The sequence below is a fragment of the Camellia sinensis genome, chromosome 6 (genome assembly GCF_055761805.1).
Source record: "Camellia sinensis isolate YWXY chromosome 6, ASM5576180v1, whole genome shotgun sequence".
Taxonomy (NCBI): domain Eukaryota; kingdom Viridiplantae; phylum Streptophyta; class Magnoliopsida; order Ericales; family Theaceae; genus Camellia; species Camellia sinensis.
In genome coordinates this window covers 57105130-57118975 of record NC_138966.1, presented here as the reverse complement: position 1 = coordinate 57118975, position 13846 = coordinate 57105130, and the positions used below count along the sequence as shown (strand labels likewise).

Below are 13846 nucleotides of genomic sequence, written 5' to 3'. Positions count from 1 at the left end.
GCCTTCGATAGATGAATGTGGCAGGGTGGGTGGCGAACGATGGCAAGAAAGAGAGAGGCGAGAATGGGGCCTCACGATTAACGGGGGTTGGCGGGTTGGATGGCAATGGTGGTGAGAAGGAGCTGGCAAGGAGGGCGCCGACCGAAACTGGTGAGGGTATTAGGGTACGAGGTTGGGGCTTGGAAGGATAGGAATAGATATAAAAGAAAATTTATATTTCGACAAAATTATAATAAAAGAAAAATAAAAAGGGTAAAGGTCCAATGAAGAAAAGTGAGGCATTTTAGCAACACTCTTACATAACAATCAACATCAAGTTATGAATCAAGATCTCTGATAGAAATTGTAAGTCCAATCCACGTAAGCATTAGCATTTTATTGAGCGGTTATTTGGCATGTGTTAAAATAATACATATTATTTTAATGCATTATCTTATTTAAGTCACAATCATCTTATTTAAGTTATATTACATCTCTACTATATCACTTCAAATTCAACTTATATTTTACATTTTTTAATAAAAAGTCAAAAAGTATACTAATTTAACAATTTCCAAACAATTAATAATGATATATTATCTCCCTTCATATCTTATATTAAAAAAATGTAGAATGATATGAAATCGATAATTAAAATACCTTTTTGGCATTTTGCAAACCTTAGGGAGAAGATCAAGAATTATCGCTTTCCAAATTCTTTGCCCTCTGAAGTAAAGCAATGATGTCTGCATTTACACAATGAATATGCTCAGTTAATAGTCAGAACAAAAATTTTGAGAATTGATTAAATCACTCCCTGCTCCATGGCCATTATGTCAAATTGTCAATAGAATTGCCCTTCCCCTGTGAAAGATTCATCAAAGAGATGTGAAAACGACCACTATAATTGTGAGGGAAAAAATGTTGTAAATTGGGCACAATCAAATGGAGAAGAAGTACGGATCTACCTAGCAAGTAAAACATGCTAGGTGAGTTTTTAAGGCAGGTAATTTTAAATGATCATTTTCTCAAAATGATTGTTGAAAATTTTTCCATATGGTTTATGAGAACATTGATTAAATAATATGGATTGTGATCATCATACTAAGAAAATTTATGGTGCATTTGATATAGTAAAAGGATCCATAACATGGTATATTTGATCTAGTAAAAGGCATTCGATAGTGAGTCTCACTCCTTTCCATGATAGCATAGCAAGTCTTGATTTTCCATGATGACATGGAATTATTAATCATCATAAGCATGAAATTTAACAATAACTATAGGAAATATCTATCATTTCTAAACAGTACTCAAAAGCATATATCTAAAAACAGAAATATATTTCACATTAGATATGCATGTAAAAAATATAAATTTACACTTTTCATTCTTTAACTTTTACGCAAATTTAATCAGAGTTTTTGGCCTAATGGATGTGTGTAGCACTGTTTTTGGTGTGAATTGTCGGGTTGAGGTCTTATGAAGATGAGTTTAATACCCGTTTGTAGTGGTTTTAGTTTATTTTTCCTCCCTTACGAGGGTTGTCTGTAGCTAATAGTGATTGTTGAGTTTGAACTTGGTCGTGGATTGTTAGGTTTGGTGATTAACAATTTCTAATATTGTTAGGTTAGTGGAATATTTGAGGTTATATTTTTCATAATTCTAATTTCTCTTTTATCAATTGACTAAAACAAAAAAAATTTACTCAATTTCTAATTTAGTCTTTCATATTTTGTACTTTCACTTTTAAATATGCAAGTTGACATAACATATAAGAGTTTTGGAGATTAAGGTTTTTTGTTTTTTTTGGTCTCTATGAACATAAATTTTGTTACAAAAAAACATTTAGGGACTAATTTCAGTTATTGTGAAGACTGACACTAAAAGGTCGTCCCGAAAAATTTTTAAAAAAAAAGAGTTTTTAGTGACAAAATTTTGAAAATGTCACTAATAAATACATTTTTAGAGACAAAATAACTTGGTCTCAAAAAAATTTTTTTTAGGCAACATTTGATCTCAAAAGGTTAGTAATTTATCACTGAATATTCAATTTTGTAACTAAAAATAAAATAGCAACACTTTTAGTGACAAAAATATTTTGTCCCTAAAAAAGTGATTTTGTCTCTAAATTTTTTTTTTTTTTAATCTTATTTTTCTGGCAGTGAGAAGGGAGCTATGTTGAAATTCAAAGTGAAATATAAGGGTTTAATTATTGTAATTAAAAAGTGGGGAATTAAAGTAAAATTCAGGTGCCTAAGGTGAAAAGTATAATTTATCTGTATTAGATCTAAGTTGAAGAGGACAAGAAGTATCTAGAAGTGGGGCAGCTATTGAGTTTTCCTTCAATTATAAGCATTTTGAAAGACAATCCAACCTTTCAAAACAAAAATATTTTAGTGAAATAAAGGATGAAAGTCAAGCATGACAGAAAATGATGTGGAACTAATGAAGCATGTTTCCCAAAACTTTTTTGGTAAAGAATAGTAACACTCACATATGTAATAACAAGAATAAAAATGGGAAAATACGATTCAATGTAGGTTTAAGAGAGAGGAAAAAAAAATATAGAAGAAGAAGAAGAAGAAGAAGAAGAAGAAGAAGAGGAGAGAAAGAGAATTACATCTTAGTGGGATATAAAAAAAAAAAAAATTGCAACTCCATAGTTTTTCACTTGCACTCCTCTATTCAATGACATGCACCCCACATGTTTTTATAATATTTTTCTTGTGTCCCACTGTGTTGTAATTTTCCCAGAAAAAATTACACTTAAATGGTAAATTTTATAAATATTAATAATTAAAATTTTAAATATTTTTATATATTTGTAAATATTTTTTTAAAAATCCACTTTATTGTAATTCTTTCAATAAAAATAGTGAAAGAAAAGCTAGTAAGAGTCAAAACTTGTGGAAATTGAAAAATACATGGAGCAATACGGAAAAAATTGCATTATAAATGGATTTTTTTTATTTTATTTTATTTTTATTTTTTTTATGTTTTGCAACTCTGATACACTAGAAGAGTTGCACCATGATAAAATATATAATTTTTGTCCCACTTCTCCAAATGCAATTTTCCAACTTACCCCATTATCGAACGTAGCATCTCCAGCAAAAGAAGCCCCATCACAATATCTGATCTTCACACGGTTCCAGTTGTAAAAATCTGCTCGGTTAATTAAAATCAACTGTAATTAAGTTAAATCATAAATATAATTAATTCAAAATTTTCTCCATCTCCTTATTAGTAAGGGTAAATTATGTTAACCTCCCTTGAAGTTTAAAAAAAATACAGTAAATCTCACAATTTTGACATAATTACCCTAATCTTCTTTTTAGTAAGGCTAAATGGACTGAAATTAATCTAAACGGCGTGGAAAAAAAAATAACATAACATAACATAAAATATACATTTTCATTTAAAATATATAACAATATTATTTTTTAATCTATATATAAATAACAAATCGTTGATAAAAATGAGTTAAGTGTTATATGAATTAAAAAATCAAACAATCTCAGTGTCATTATATGTCAAAATTATATTTCTCTAAATCTCAAAACAGGTCAGTATAATTACCCTGTGCTGTTTTGGCAACCTTCCCAAAACGCAGCTTTTTGAGAGCTTTCCCAAAACGCCAAACACACACAAAACACAGAAAATCCCATTTGGGAAGACCCAAGAATGCAACACCCAAATTTACCAAATTACCCTCTGGAACATTTTAATTAATTAATTCAAAAATCAAAAAGTAAGGATATTTTGATCATTTTGGAGTGATGTGACACTTTTAAAAAATATTAAACCAAAAATCAAAAAAGTCAGCTTTTTACCAACTTCACAAATCACTTTCAAAAAAACCAAAAAATTTGGTAAAAAGTCAAAAGTCAGCTTTTTACCAACTTCCCAAACACACCCCCTATATTGACCTGTTTTGATTACCCTATACATCAGTGTAATTTTGCAATCATTACATGTCAAAATTACATTTCAAACATTATAATACCTACCCAACTTTTATTTTGATTGCAATTGTACAACCTTATGTTTGTGTTCAATTAAACTAATGTGCTCAAGGTAGCTGTCTGCAGTAGTTGAGCCAGAAACATACAAGGTAGGTGATTGTCGTCTTCCCAAATATAATTTTTAACAAACAAAGGAGTCCAATGATAAGAAATCTGAGTAGTTTAACTCAAGAAATCATTATATAAAGTGCATGTCAAGCTAATTGACATAGTGACCCTTATGGGTGTACACGGTCCGGATTAGTTCGGTTCTGTAAAAATTTAAGAGTCGAACTGATTCTAACGGTTCTGTAATTTTGATAACCAAACCAGACCATTACACTTGTAAAACCGGACTAGAACCAAATCGAAAAAACGGTTCGGTTTCGGTTTGATTTAGGGTTCAAAAAATTTCTATTTACAAGAATCAATTGCTAATATTAACAAAATAATTACTCAAACTAATTACATTTAACTCATGACAAAAACTAATAATATTAAGGCATTACTTAATATTACATATCTATACCATCCTAATATCATTAAAATTATAAAAAACCAATTAATAAAAATGAAACTTGATATTATATATATATATATATTTTTTTTTTTTTTTTTAATTCGGTTCGGTTCGGTTCGGTTTGAACCGTGATTTTTTCATAAAATCTATTAACTGAACCGTTTTTACGATTCTCATATTTCTTAACAACAATGATTCATCCCCCATTTTCCTCCCACCCCCTTTGACCCCCCCTCTCTCTCATTGGTTACATTTTCTTTTTCTTTTTCTTTTTTTTCCTGCTCCTCCAATCACCACCCGCCACGTGACAAAGGGGGGGTGAGGAGGTGACCCCCAAAAGGGGGTCCCAAGCATTATTCTATTTCTTAATTCAAAACCGAACCAATTCTTAATAGAACCGAACCAAATCGTACGATTCAGTCTGGTTCGATCCGAATTACCGACTTAAACGGATTTTTAAACAACCTTAGTGACCCTTCTGTTTGTAGACTTTAAACTAAGATAATGGGCACAACAAAGGGTGATTTTGTCTTTTTACGAAGGAGTCTCACTGACGAGAACAGTTTAGTCGCAAGCATGGCGGTGATCAAAGGCTGGAAGGGTTCGCAGCTGCCAATCACGTGAACGCGACAACATAGACAGTAAGGACCATGAACTTGCCAATGCTACAGCTGCTACATCACCAGACCTGTCCTATTGTCTTAAAGCCATAAAATTAAAATTTATCACATAATTTTTTTTTTTTGTATAATTTTTTAAAATTTTTATGGTACCATTGAACCATAAACAAAATAAAACACAACTTCTAATTGATATAAAATAATGAGTCTCTTATCTAAAACGTATATTGACCCATTTAAATGTGGATCCCAACTTTGGAACAACCAATTAAAATTTTGTGTTTTATTCATATGCAAAACGGAAATATCAACTTGTAATATGACTGGAGCAAATTTTTATATGAAACTAACAAGCACAAATGAGGTAAGAGTCAGCATAAGGTCGAGCCGGTTTGGCAAATGAAAATAGAATCCAAGCCTGTGGGCGGGATTATTCTTTCGACACGGCAGGCGAGGCTGATTTATGGGTCATGTAAAATTCAATGTATAAAGAGAGAAATACAGGGAAAATGAATTATGTATTGATTGATGTATTATAAGATTGTTGTGTATATTGATGTTTTGTTATGTTTACAATGCTCAAATATATAGAAGAGAAGAAGGTAGTAGGTGAAGTGGTAGGGGATGAAGTGGAGGTGGTAGTGGTAGGTTAGGTGAGGAGGTGAGTGTGTGTGGTAGGTAGTAGTGGATTAGGTTTAGTGGGTTTAACAGCCCCCCTCAAACTCAAGGAGGTTAGACACAAACCAACTTGAGTTTGGAGAGAGTTACAAAACAGAAAAATAAACTGATAAATAAAATAAAACAGGATAGGAGACACGGTATGGTCGTGTCAGACCATTGTAGCAGACAGTTTACGGGGTCATGTCGGACCGTTGAAGCAGACACTGTGTGGTCGTGTCAGATGTAGAAGACAGTTTACGGGGTCATGTCGGACCGTTGTAGCAGGATAGTTTACGGGGTCATGTCGGACCGATGTAGCAGGACAGTTTACGGGGTCATGTCGGACCGTTGTAGCAGACAGTTTATGGGGTCATGTTGGACCGTTGTAGAAGACAGACAGTTTACGGGGTCATGTCGGACCGATGTAGCAGGACAGTTTACGGGGTCATGTCGGACCGATGTAGAAGACAGTTTACGGGGTCATGTCGGACCGTTGTAGAAGCTGACCAGAATCAATGTCGGGACAGTTTATGGGGTCATGTCGGACCGTTGTAGAAGCTGACCGGAATCAATGTCGGGACAGTTTATGGGGGTCATGTCGGACCGTTGTAGAAGAGGTTGTGGTGGAGCACCAAGGGGGCGACTTAGGGAGTGCGCCATGAGCGACTTATACATGATACTGTGTATAACCCCCCCCTTAAACTCAAATAGGTGTGAAGATAGAAACCTATTTGAGGTTGAAACAAAGGGATTGATAAAGCTGACTGGTGTAGAAGACACTGTAGGAGTGTGTAGATGGACTGCCCAAAAGATATACATAGATGTAGATATCGAGCCCTCAAAAGTCGTGCCCTCAAAAGGTGTGCCTGCACCCTCAAAAGGCGTGTCATCAAAAGGCGTGCCCGAGTCATCAAAAGGCGTGCCATGAAAAGGCGTGCCAGGTTGTCGGTGTCAAGAGGCGGGCGATGCGCGTGGCGGCCTCGGCTATATAACCAAGACTGAACCTGAGGCTGAGGCAGAGGCTGAGATAAAAAAAAAACCTGCGCTGCGAATTTCTCTGAAAAACTCTTCGTGGTGCTGAGAGAGAGAGTCTGTAACACTCTGTTACGAGAGATAGGCTGTAATACTCTGTTGCCCAGAAAATGGCCTCGTCTTCCCGGAGTCTGCTCACTCTCTTTCCCGACCTCAATGAGTCAACAAGAGAGATAACGGGTGCGGTGGCCCCTGAACCTCAACCAGGCGCCCCAGGGTTTGCTCCGTTGAACTTTCCGATGCGGTCTGTGGAGCAAAGAATGGCAGTGCAGTCGGATGTGGAAGCCAATCAGTATACATTGAAGTCATGTGTGGAAACCATGACTGCGGTGACAAACTTGTCGAACCGGCTGCAGAGTAGGGCAAATGAGGTGCAGTAGTTAAACTCCCAGCTGGCTCTGCTCCAACGCATGTATAAGGATGCGCGAGCAGAGATAAGCGTGCTAAGGGCAGAAAACAAGGAGCTGAAGCGGAAGGCCACCGTGATGTTCTGATTTGGAGGGCCGCCATATGCTGCAGTGGAGGAGCAGGGAGTAGTGATCGTGCCCAGTAGAGTGGGAAACACGGAGGCAGCACCGGCAAGGGCCGCCCAGGACGGAGGCAAAAAGAAGAGACCGACTGCAGAGTAGAGAAGAAAAAAGCCCGCCTGTGGATGAGATTGTTGGGTATGGGTGGTGTTGGTTTTGTTTGTGTGGTTTTTTTTTTTTTTTGTTTTTTTTGTTTTTTTTTTGTGTAAAATGGATCGGGGTGAGTCCCGACAAGAATAAAATGAATTTGGTGTGCAGTTCATCCAGTTCGTCGTCTTCGTCTGTTTGTGTTTTTTTTTTTTTTGTTTAAAAAAAAAATAAAGAAATAAAAGAAAAGAAAGAAAGTGGAGTGTAGTGAGTGGTGTCTGCCATGTGCATGCGTGTGATGAGTGTTTGGGAAATAAAAAAGCACAGCTGGGGTATGAGCACATGCATAAAGAATTATATATATATATATAAAAGAGAAAGAGGGTTTGGGCGGTTGGAGCAGACAGCTGCTTGTGAATGATAAAAGAGTGGATGTCAATATTAAAATAAAAAAAAAAGAAAAAGAAAGAGAGGGTTAAAAGTGAGAGAGAGAAAGTGGGTGGTGTGAAGTGTGTTGGGTGTAATGCGCGCTCTCTCTAAACCGAGAGAGAGAGGGGCCGAGAGAGGGAGAGAGCTCTGTTAGAGAGAGAGAGCTGGGTTTGGTCCTGTTCATAGTCGAGTCAACTGAGCCATCCAAACAAACAGTAGATGCATGGGTGTATGTGTGTATCAGTCGTGTGGGCTGTGTGTGAAGCTCAGTGTCGGTATGTCATGTGCATGTGTGTGTGTTGATGTGTGTATGAGTGGGTGTCAAGAGGGCCGGGGGAGAGAGATGCCGAGAGGAGACATGAATTTTGTGGTTGTTGTTGGTAAGGACTTGAGCCTGCGGAAGCGAGTCTCGAGGTGAGACGGAAGAACAGAGTCGGAAGGGAAACCGGTAGACGGAGCCCGGAGCAGGACGGTGATTGATGATCGGAACAACGTCGAAGGAGACAGTTCCCATGTAGAAGAGCATGCCGGAGATGTAAAGAAGCGGAGCGAAGAGGAAGATGCCTTGTCTGCGGAGGAGGACTTTGGAGTCCGGAGCCGATGATTTGGTTCGGGCCGGGCTAGTTGGGTGTGAAGGAGTAACAGTAGCAGGTGGAGGAGGATCCAGGAGGTGGAAGCGAGTGAACCCACGTAACCCGCCTGGTCGAGAGCGAGTTCGGTGACTCGACTCATCGTTGAAATAACGAGGTCGCATCGAAACCCACATGTGAAGAGGTTGTCGCATGGATCGAGAGTGAAGTCCCATGAGCTCAGACACGAACCGGGTCTGACTGAGTTAGGATCGAGTCCGTTCTTGAACTCTCTCAATGCCTCTGTGTCTTGCCAAAAAGTGATGGAATTGGCTTCGAAGAAGGAGTCTTTCGACATGGGTTGCTCAGAATAAAGGTGAATTGAGTGGATGATGGAATTGGCTTCGAAGGAGTCTTTCGACATGGGTTGCTCAGAATAAAGGTGAATTGAGTGGATGAAGAGAAGAACAGTGTGTTAGAGAGAGAAGAGAGAATGGTGTCAATGTGTGGCTGTGTTGGGTTTGTCCGGCGGGCGGCCAAGGCGAGATTACCGCCCGCCGGTGGAACGAAAATATTAGGTTCTTAACCTAGCTCTGATACCATGTAAAATTCAATGTATAAAGAGAGAAATACAGGGAAAATGAATTATGTATTGATTGATGTATTACAAGGTTGTTGTGTATATTGATGTTTTGTTATGTTTACAATGCTCAAATATATAGAAGAGAAGAAGGTAGTAGGTGAAGTGGTAGGGGATGAAGTGGAGGTGGTAGTGGTAGGTTAGGTGAGGAGGTGAGTGTGTGTGGTAGGTAGTAGTGGATTAGGTTTAGTGAGTTTAACAGGTCAAAATCTTAGACTGAAGTCTTGCCAATGAATTTACCTTAAACGGGCTCACGGGCAGGCTGACAGGACGCCCAACAAACCGCTTTTCATGAGTCAAGGTCAACTCCCATATTTTCAAGTTTTTTTTTTTTTTTTTTAATATTTAGGTTTGATTTGGCATCTACTATATAATCTATCTTTTTATCTTTTTTCCATCACATCACCTCTCTAATTTTCTGCACATCTTTTCGTAAAAAGACAAAAAGTGCACTTTTTTAGGATACCCCAAACCAACCCTTAGTTAAAGGGCGAATTATACTAACAGTCTCTATAATTTGCGACTCGTGTCACTTTAGTCCTTAACTTTTCAATTGTAACGCATTTGACTATAAGTTTTGAATCTTGTTCCAAATAAGGACAACTAAAGATACCATTACTTAATTTTAAAGGCAAAATCGTCAATTTGATAAATTATGAACTAATTTGACAAAAATAAATGTCAAAAAAATATTTTTAAAAATTTTTAAAAATTATTTCTACCTAAAGATAAAATTATGTAAAGTTGATAAATCTTTTAGACATTTATTTTTTTTATTAAATTAATTTTTATTATGTGTTTAAATGATGATCATCTAATGGGTGGTTGTTAAAGCATCTCCAACAGTGCATCAATTTTTTCATCAAATTTAAGTAAAAGTTTCCTTTGATATCAAGTGCTCAAACAGAGGATTTTGGGAGTTTCATCAGAACACCGATTGGGCGGGCGGATGACTGAGCGAATGTCTGGCTGGTCGACCGATCAGTGTGAATTCTTTTTTTCCCTTTAGGTGGCTGACCAGGCGGACGACCAGGTGGTCGACCGGCCAGTGCAATTTTTTCATAAATTTTTGCCTTAAGATGGTCATCTGGGAGGACATCCGAAGGGACATTCTGCAATGATAATGAACAGCGATTTGATCAAAGGCATCTTTGTTCTCAATTTGATAAAAGAAAAGTGAAATTCTCAATTTGATATCTATTTGATGCAACCGCTAGAGTAGGCAAAGAACTCATTATTCATCAAATTCAAATTTGATGAAATGTTTGAGTAACCATTGGAGATGGTCCTAAGATTTTAATGTGTAATCGATGTATTTGATATTTGAAATATTTTTAGTTTTGGATTTTTTAATTTAATAGATTGATTTAATAATGATATCAAAATTGTCGTCATATTTGATTTTTGAAAAAATAAAAACTAATTTTTAAAAATTAAAAATTATTTTTTAACATTTATTTTTGTCAAATTAGTTTATATTTTATCAAATTAACTATTTTTCCTTTGAAATTAAACAATTTTATCTTCAATTGTCCTTATTTGGAACAAGATTCAAAATTTAAGGCCCAATATGTCACAATTGAAAAGTTAGGGACTAAAATAATACAAGCCCTAAACTATAGGGACTATTAGTATAATTCGTTCTTAATTAAATTTCCTTATTTTCCGTATTTTTTGACTTGGACTCCCTATTTCATTTATTTATTATTTTCTCAATCCAGCCAGTACTCAATTTAGAGCCTGCACTCTATTATTAATTCCCCAAAACTAATCAAAAATCCCATGGAGTTTTACAATGCGCTTGGAGAACTGCTCGTCGCAAAAAAGAATATGGCATAAAACCTCCAGCTTGTTTTATTTCTTGCCAAATTATTGTTGTAGCGTGTGTAAAGGTAGAGATGAGTCTTATATAATAGATGAACTCTCCATCTATAAGTTTAAGTTTTTAATTGGATATGAGTTCTAAATAATATAAATTGGATTTTGCTGTTAGGTATGTGGACTCTTGAGTTTTTCTCTTATGAATTAGGCTAGTATTCCTGTGCGCTTGTGAGCTCCCTAATTCCTAACCACTGATATTAGAGTCGATGACAGACAATCTATGGGCAAACTCTCCTAGAACATTGATATTGGTGGGCGTGGGCTTGCACAAAAACTCTTGCTGGAGTAAAAAAAATTTATGGCAACTCTTGATGGAGTAGAAGAAAATTCTGAGTGCACATAAAGGTTGGACCGTAGCAAGGTGGCTCTCTCAATAGAATATGGTGGCTCACAATTGAGTGTGTGTGGGTGGCCTGGGTTGGACTCGATGTTGGAGAGTTATAGACCGGGATTAAGGGGAAGTGCGTATGATCTATAATGAACTTGCGGATAATCAATCAAAATTCAATGTAGAGCAAAGAACAGTCCGATGTTTGGTTCACACACAAGATAATTTACAAAGATTATAGGTATGTAATTGCCTTATATATTTCAAAACGAAAAAATAAAAATAAATAAAAAATTTAAAATAGAGAAAACACTTTTAGCAAGTAGTTGGAGAAGAGGGAAAAGGAGTTGCTAGAAGGGATTGTCGGAATGGCTGGGGCTTGTCGAAGGAGAGGGTGGTTGTTGAAGGCATGGAAGAAAACAAAAATTTAATTTGAAAATAAGTAAAAAAATAAATAAATATTTTTGTATGATGTTTAGTTTATATTATTTTTAAATTAAAATTTAAAAATAAACATATTTAGTGAGTTGTAAAAGAAAGAAATTGTTAAATGGAAGGAGAGGGGAGGGGTTGGGTTTGGGTCAACATCCTGTCATAGCGAAAGTCCGGGTTGAGGCTAAGTCACAATCAACTTATGGTGCTTGATGTGATACCTTTTAAAAAAATAAAGTTACACATTTACCACTACTTACGGGTTTTAGTGAGATGATAAACGTTTGATCCTAACAATTATTTTTAACAATATTCATCTCCTACCTAAAAGGATAAAGAAAATTCACGAATCACGATGAATGGCTAAGCATGGATAGCTACATGACACGACATCGAAACGTTGATACGATAATTTAACAAAAATACAAAACATGAAACACGTGGGATACATATGGAATATATAATTTTACATATTTTTTATATGTCATATATATGAATATATCATTTCAAGATAATAAATAATTGTAATATAGTACTAATTTTTATAATCTGACATTATTTTTATTTTATCATCATATTTTAAGTCATTTTGTTCAAATTTATAATTAATTTTGTGTAAGTCTAATCAATGAACACGTGTGTTTTTCAAGTGTCTAAATTTATTTATTTTTAGACAAAGTACACTAATAGTCCTTTCATTTTACCCATTGTATCATTTTGATCCTTACACTTTCAATTGGCTCAATTTTGACCTTTAATTTTAGATTTTGTGTCAATTTGGTCTAATTGATAACGCCGTTAGAATTTTTTACAAAAAAATGATCATTAAATTGGTTGAGATTAACTCACTAAGTTGTTTAAGTTTACAATTTTGTCCCTCAAAGTATCACACGTGCCATTTATATGAACATTTTCCTTTAAAAAAATGTTAATTTTTGAACCAATTAGACCAAATTGAGACAGTCAAAATTTCAATATCAAAATTGAGTTAATTAAACTAACAGAAACCAAACACGACGGCCAAAATATAGGGACTACTGGTGTAAATTCCATTTTTTTCTTTTTTTAAATACAAGGCAAATTTGGATACGTGTCGAACATATATCAGGAAATATTCGATGAATGTCGGTGTCCGACATAGATACGACACGGACACGCCATATATTTTAGAAATATATGTACTTCTTACGTGAATAGTCTGCAGGTTGGCTCGTGAGGCGGGCTCAAAAGTTCAAGCTCAAGCCTAGCCCAAGCGTCATTTGGGACAAGTAAAAACCGAGTAGGTCAAGCAGAAGGACACACCCTCAAAAAAGGATATGTCATATGCAAACTATGAATTTTGTAGTATTGATATCACCTTTTGTCAGAATCAAAATAGTTTCAATCATAATTAAATGACCACAATGAATCACAACAAAATACCACTTGAAACATAATCAAATATTTCTTCAATTATAATTAAAATAATAATCATAATAATTTATAATTAAGTCATAACTGTTGGGGATCGGGGATCCCGCCCAAGACCTTTTAGAAATTATACTAAGTAGAAAAACACACTCGCACTCAAAAAGACACCATATTTAACGGGATTCGGCCTCAATGCCTATGCCCACGGGAGAGTAACCGGTTATCACTATAACAATGTAGAGATTACAGAGAGATTACAAAAAGATTACAATAAAAGAGGAGCTCGCACTATCCTCACTCACACACTCACCCGTCTCCTTCTCTCACACCGAGAAAGACGGTTTCTCTGTCTCATATCTCTCACTCTTTTGGTCTGCTCTCTCTGCCTCACATCTCTCACTCTCTTGGTTTGCTCTCTCTTTGGGTTTCTCTCTCAATTCAACCCCTCCTCCTCACCTCAATTTATACACAATTGAGGGATATTCTGATTGGTCACCACCTACCCCTTCCACTAGCTCCATCCACTAGCTAGTGGGGTAGGTGGAGTGGGAGAACCACCTTCAAGTTAATGGAGGAAGTGGGTTCTCCATTGGAGCTCCTCACATGGTGTGAGATATGAGATATCCAACAATAACTAACATTACAATAGATTATAACCAAAAATCATAAGATTTCATAATTGATTTGTATCGTACACCCCACTTTGGGAAATGTATTATGGAATT

General features: G+C 35.8%; 1 protein-coding gene and 1 long non-coding RNA gene across 2 annotated transcripts in view; one reads left to right on the top strand and one right to left on the bottom strand.

Moving 5' to 3' along the window:
- The window catches only part of LOC114279418 (pectin acetylesterase 9), a 36159-nt gene that overhangs the window by 9499 nt on the left and 12814 nt on the right, over window positions 1-13846 (bottom strand). Inside the window, 3 exon segments of the mRNA XM_082873835.1 lie at window positions 640-662; window positions 665-725; window positions 3068-3147. Of these exon segments, the coding sequence (XP_082729961.1) occupies window positions 640-662; window positions 665-725; window positions 3068-3147 (164 nt within the window).
- On the top strand, window positions 7552-9090 carry LOC145792657 (uncharacterized). The gene is made up of 2 exons (XR_014332358.1): window positions 7552-8806; window positions 8873-9090. It is a non-coding gene; the product is annotated as an uncharacterized LOC145792657 (long non-coding RNA).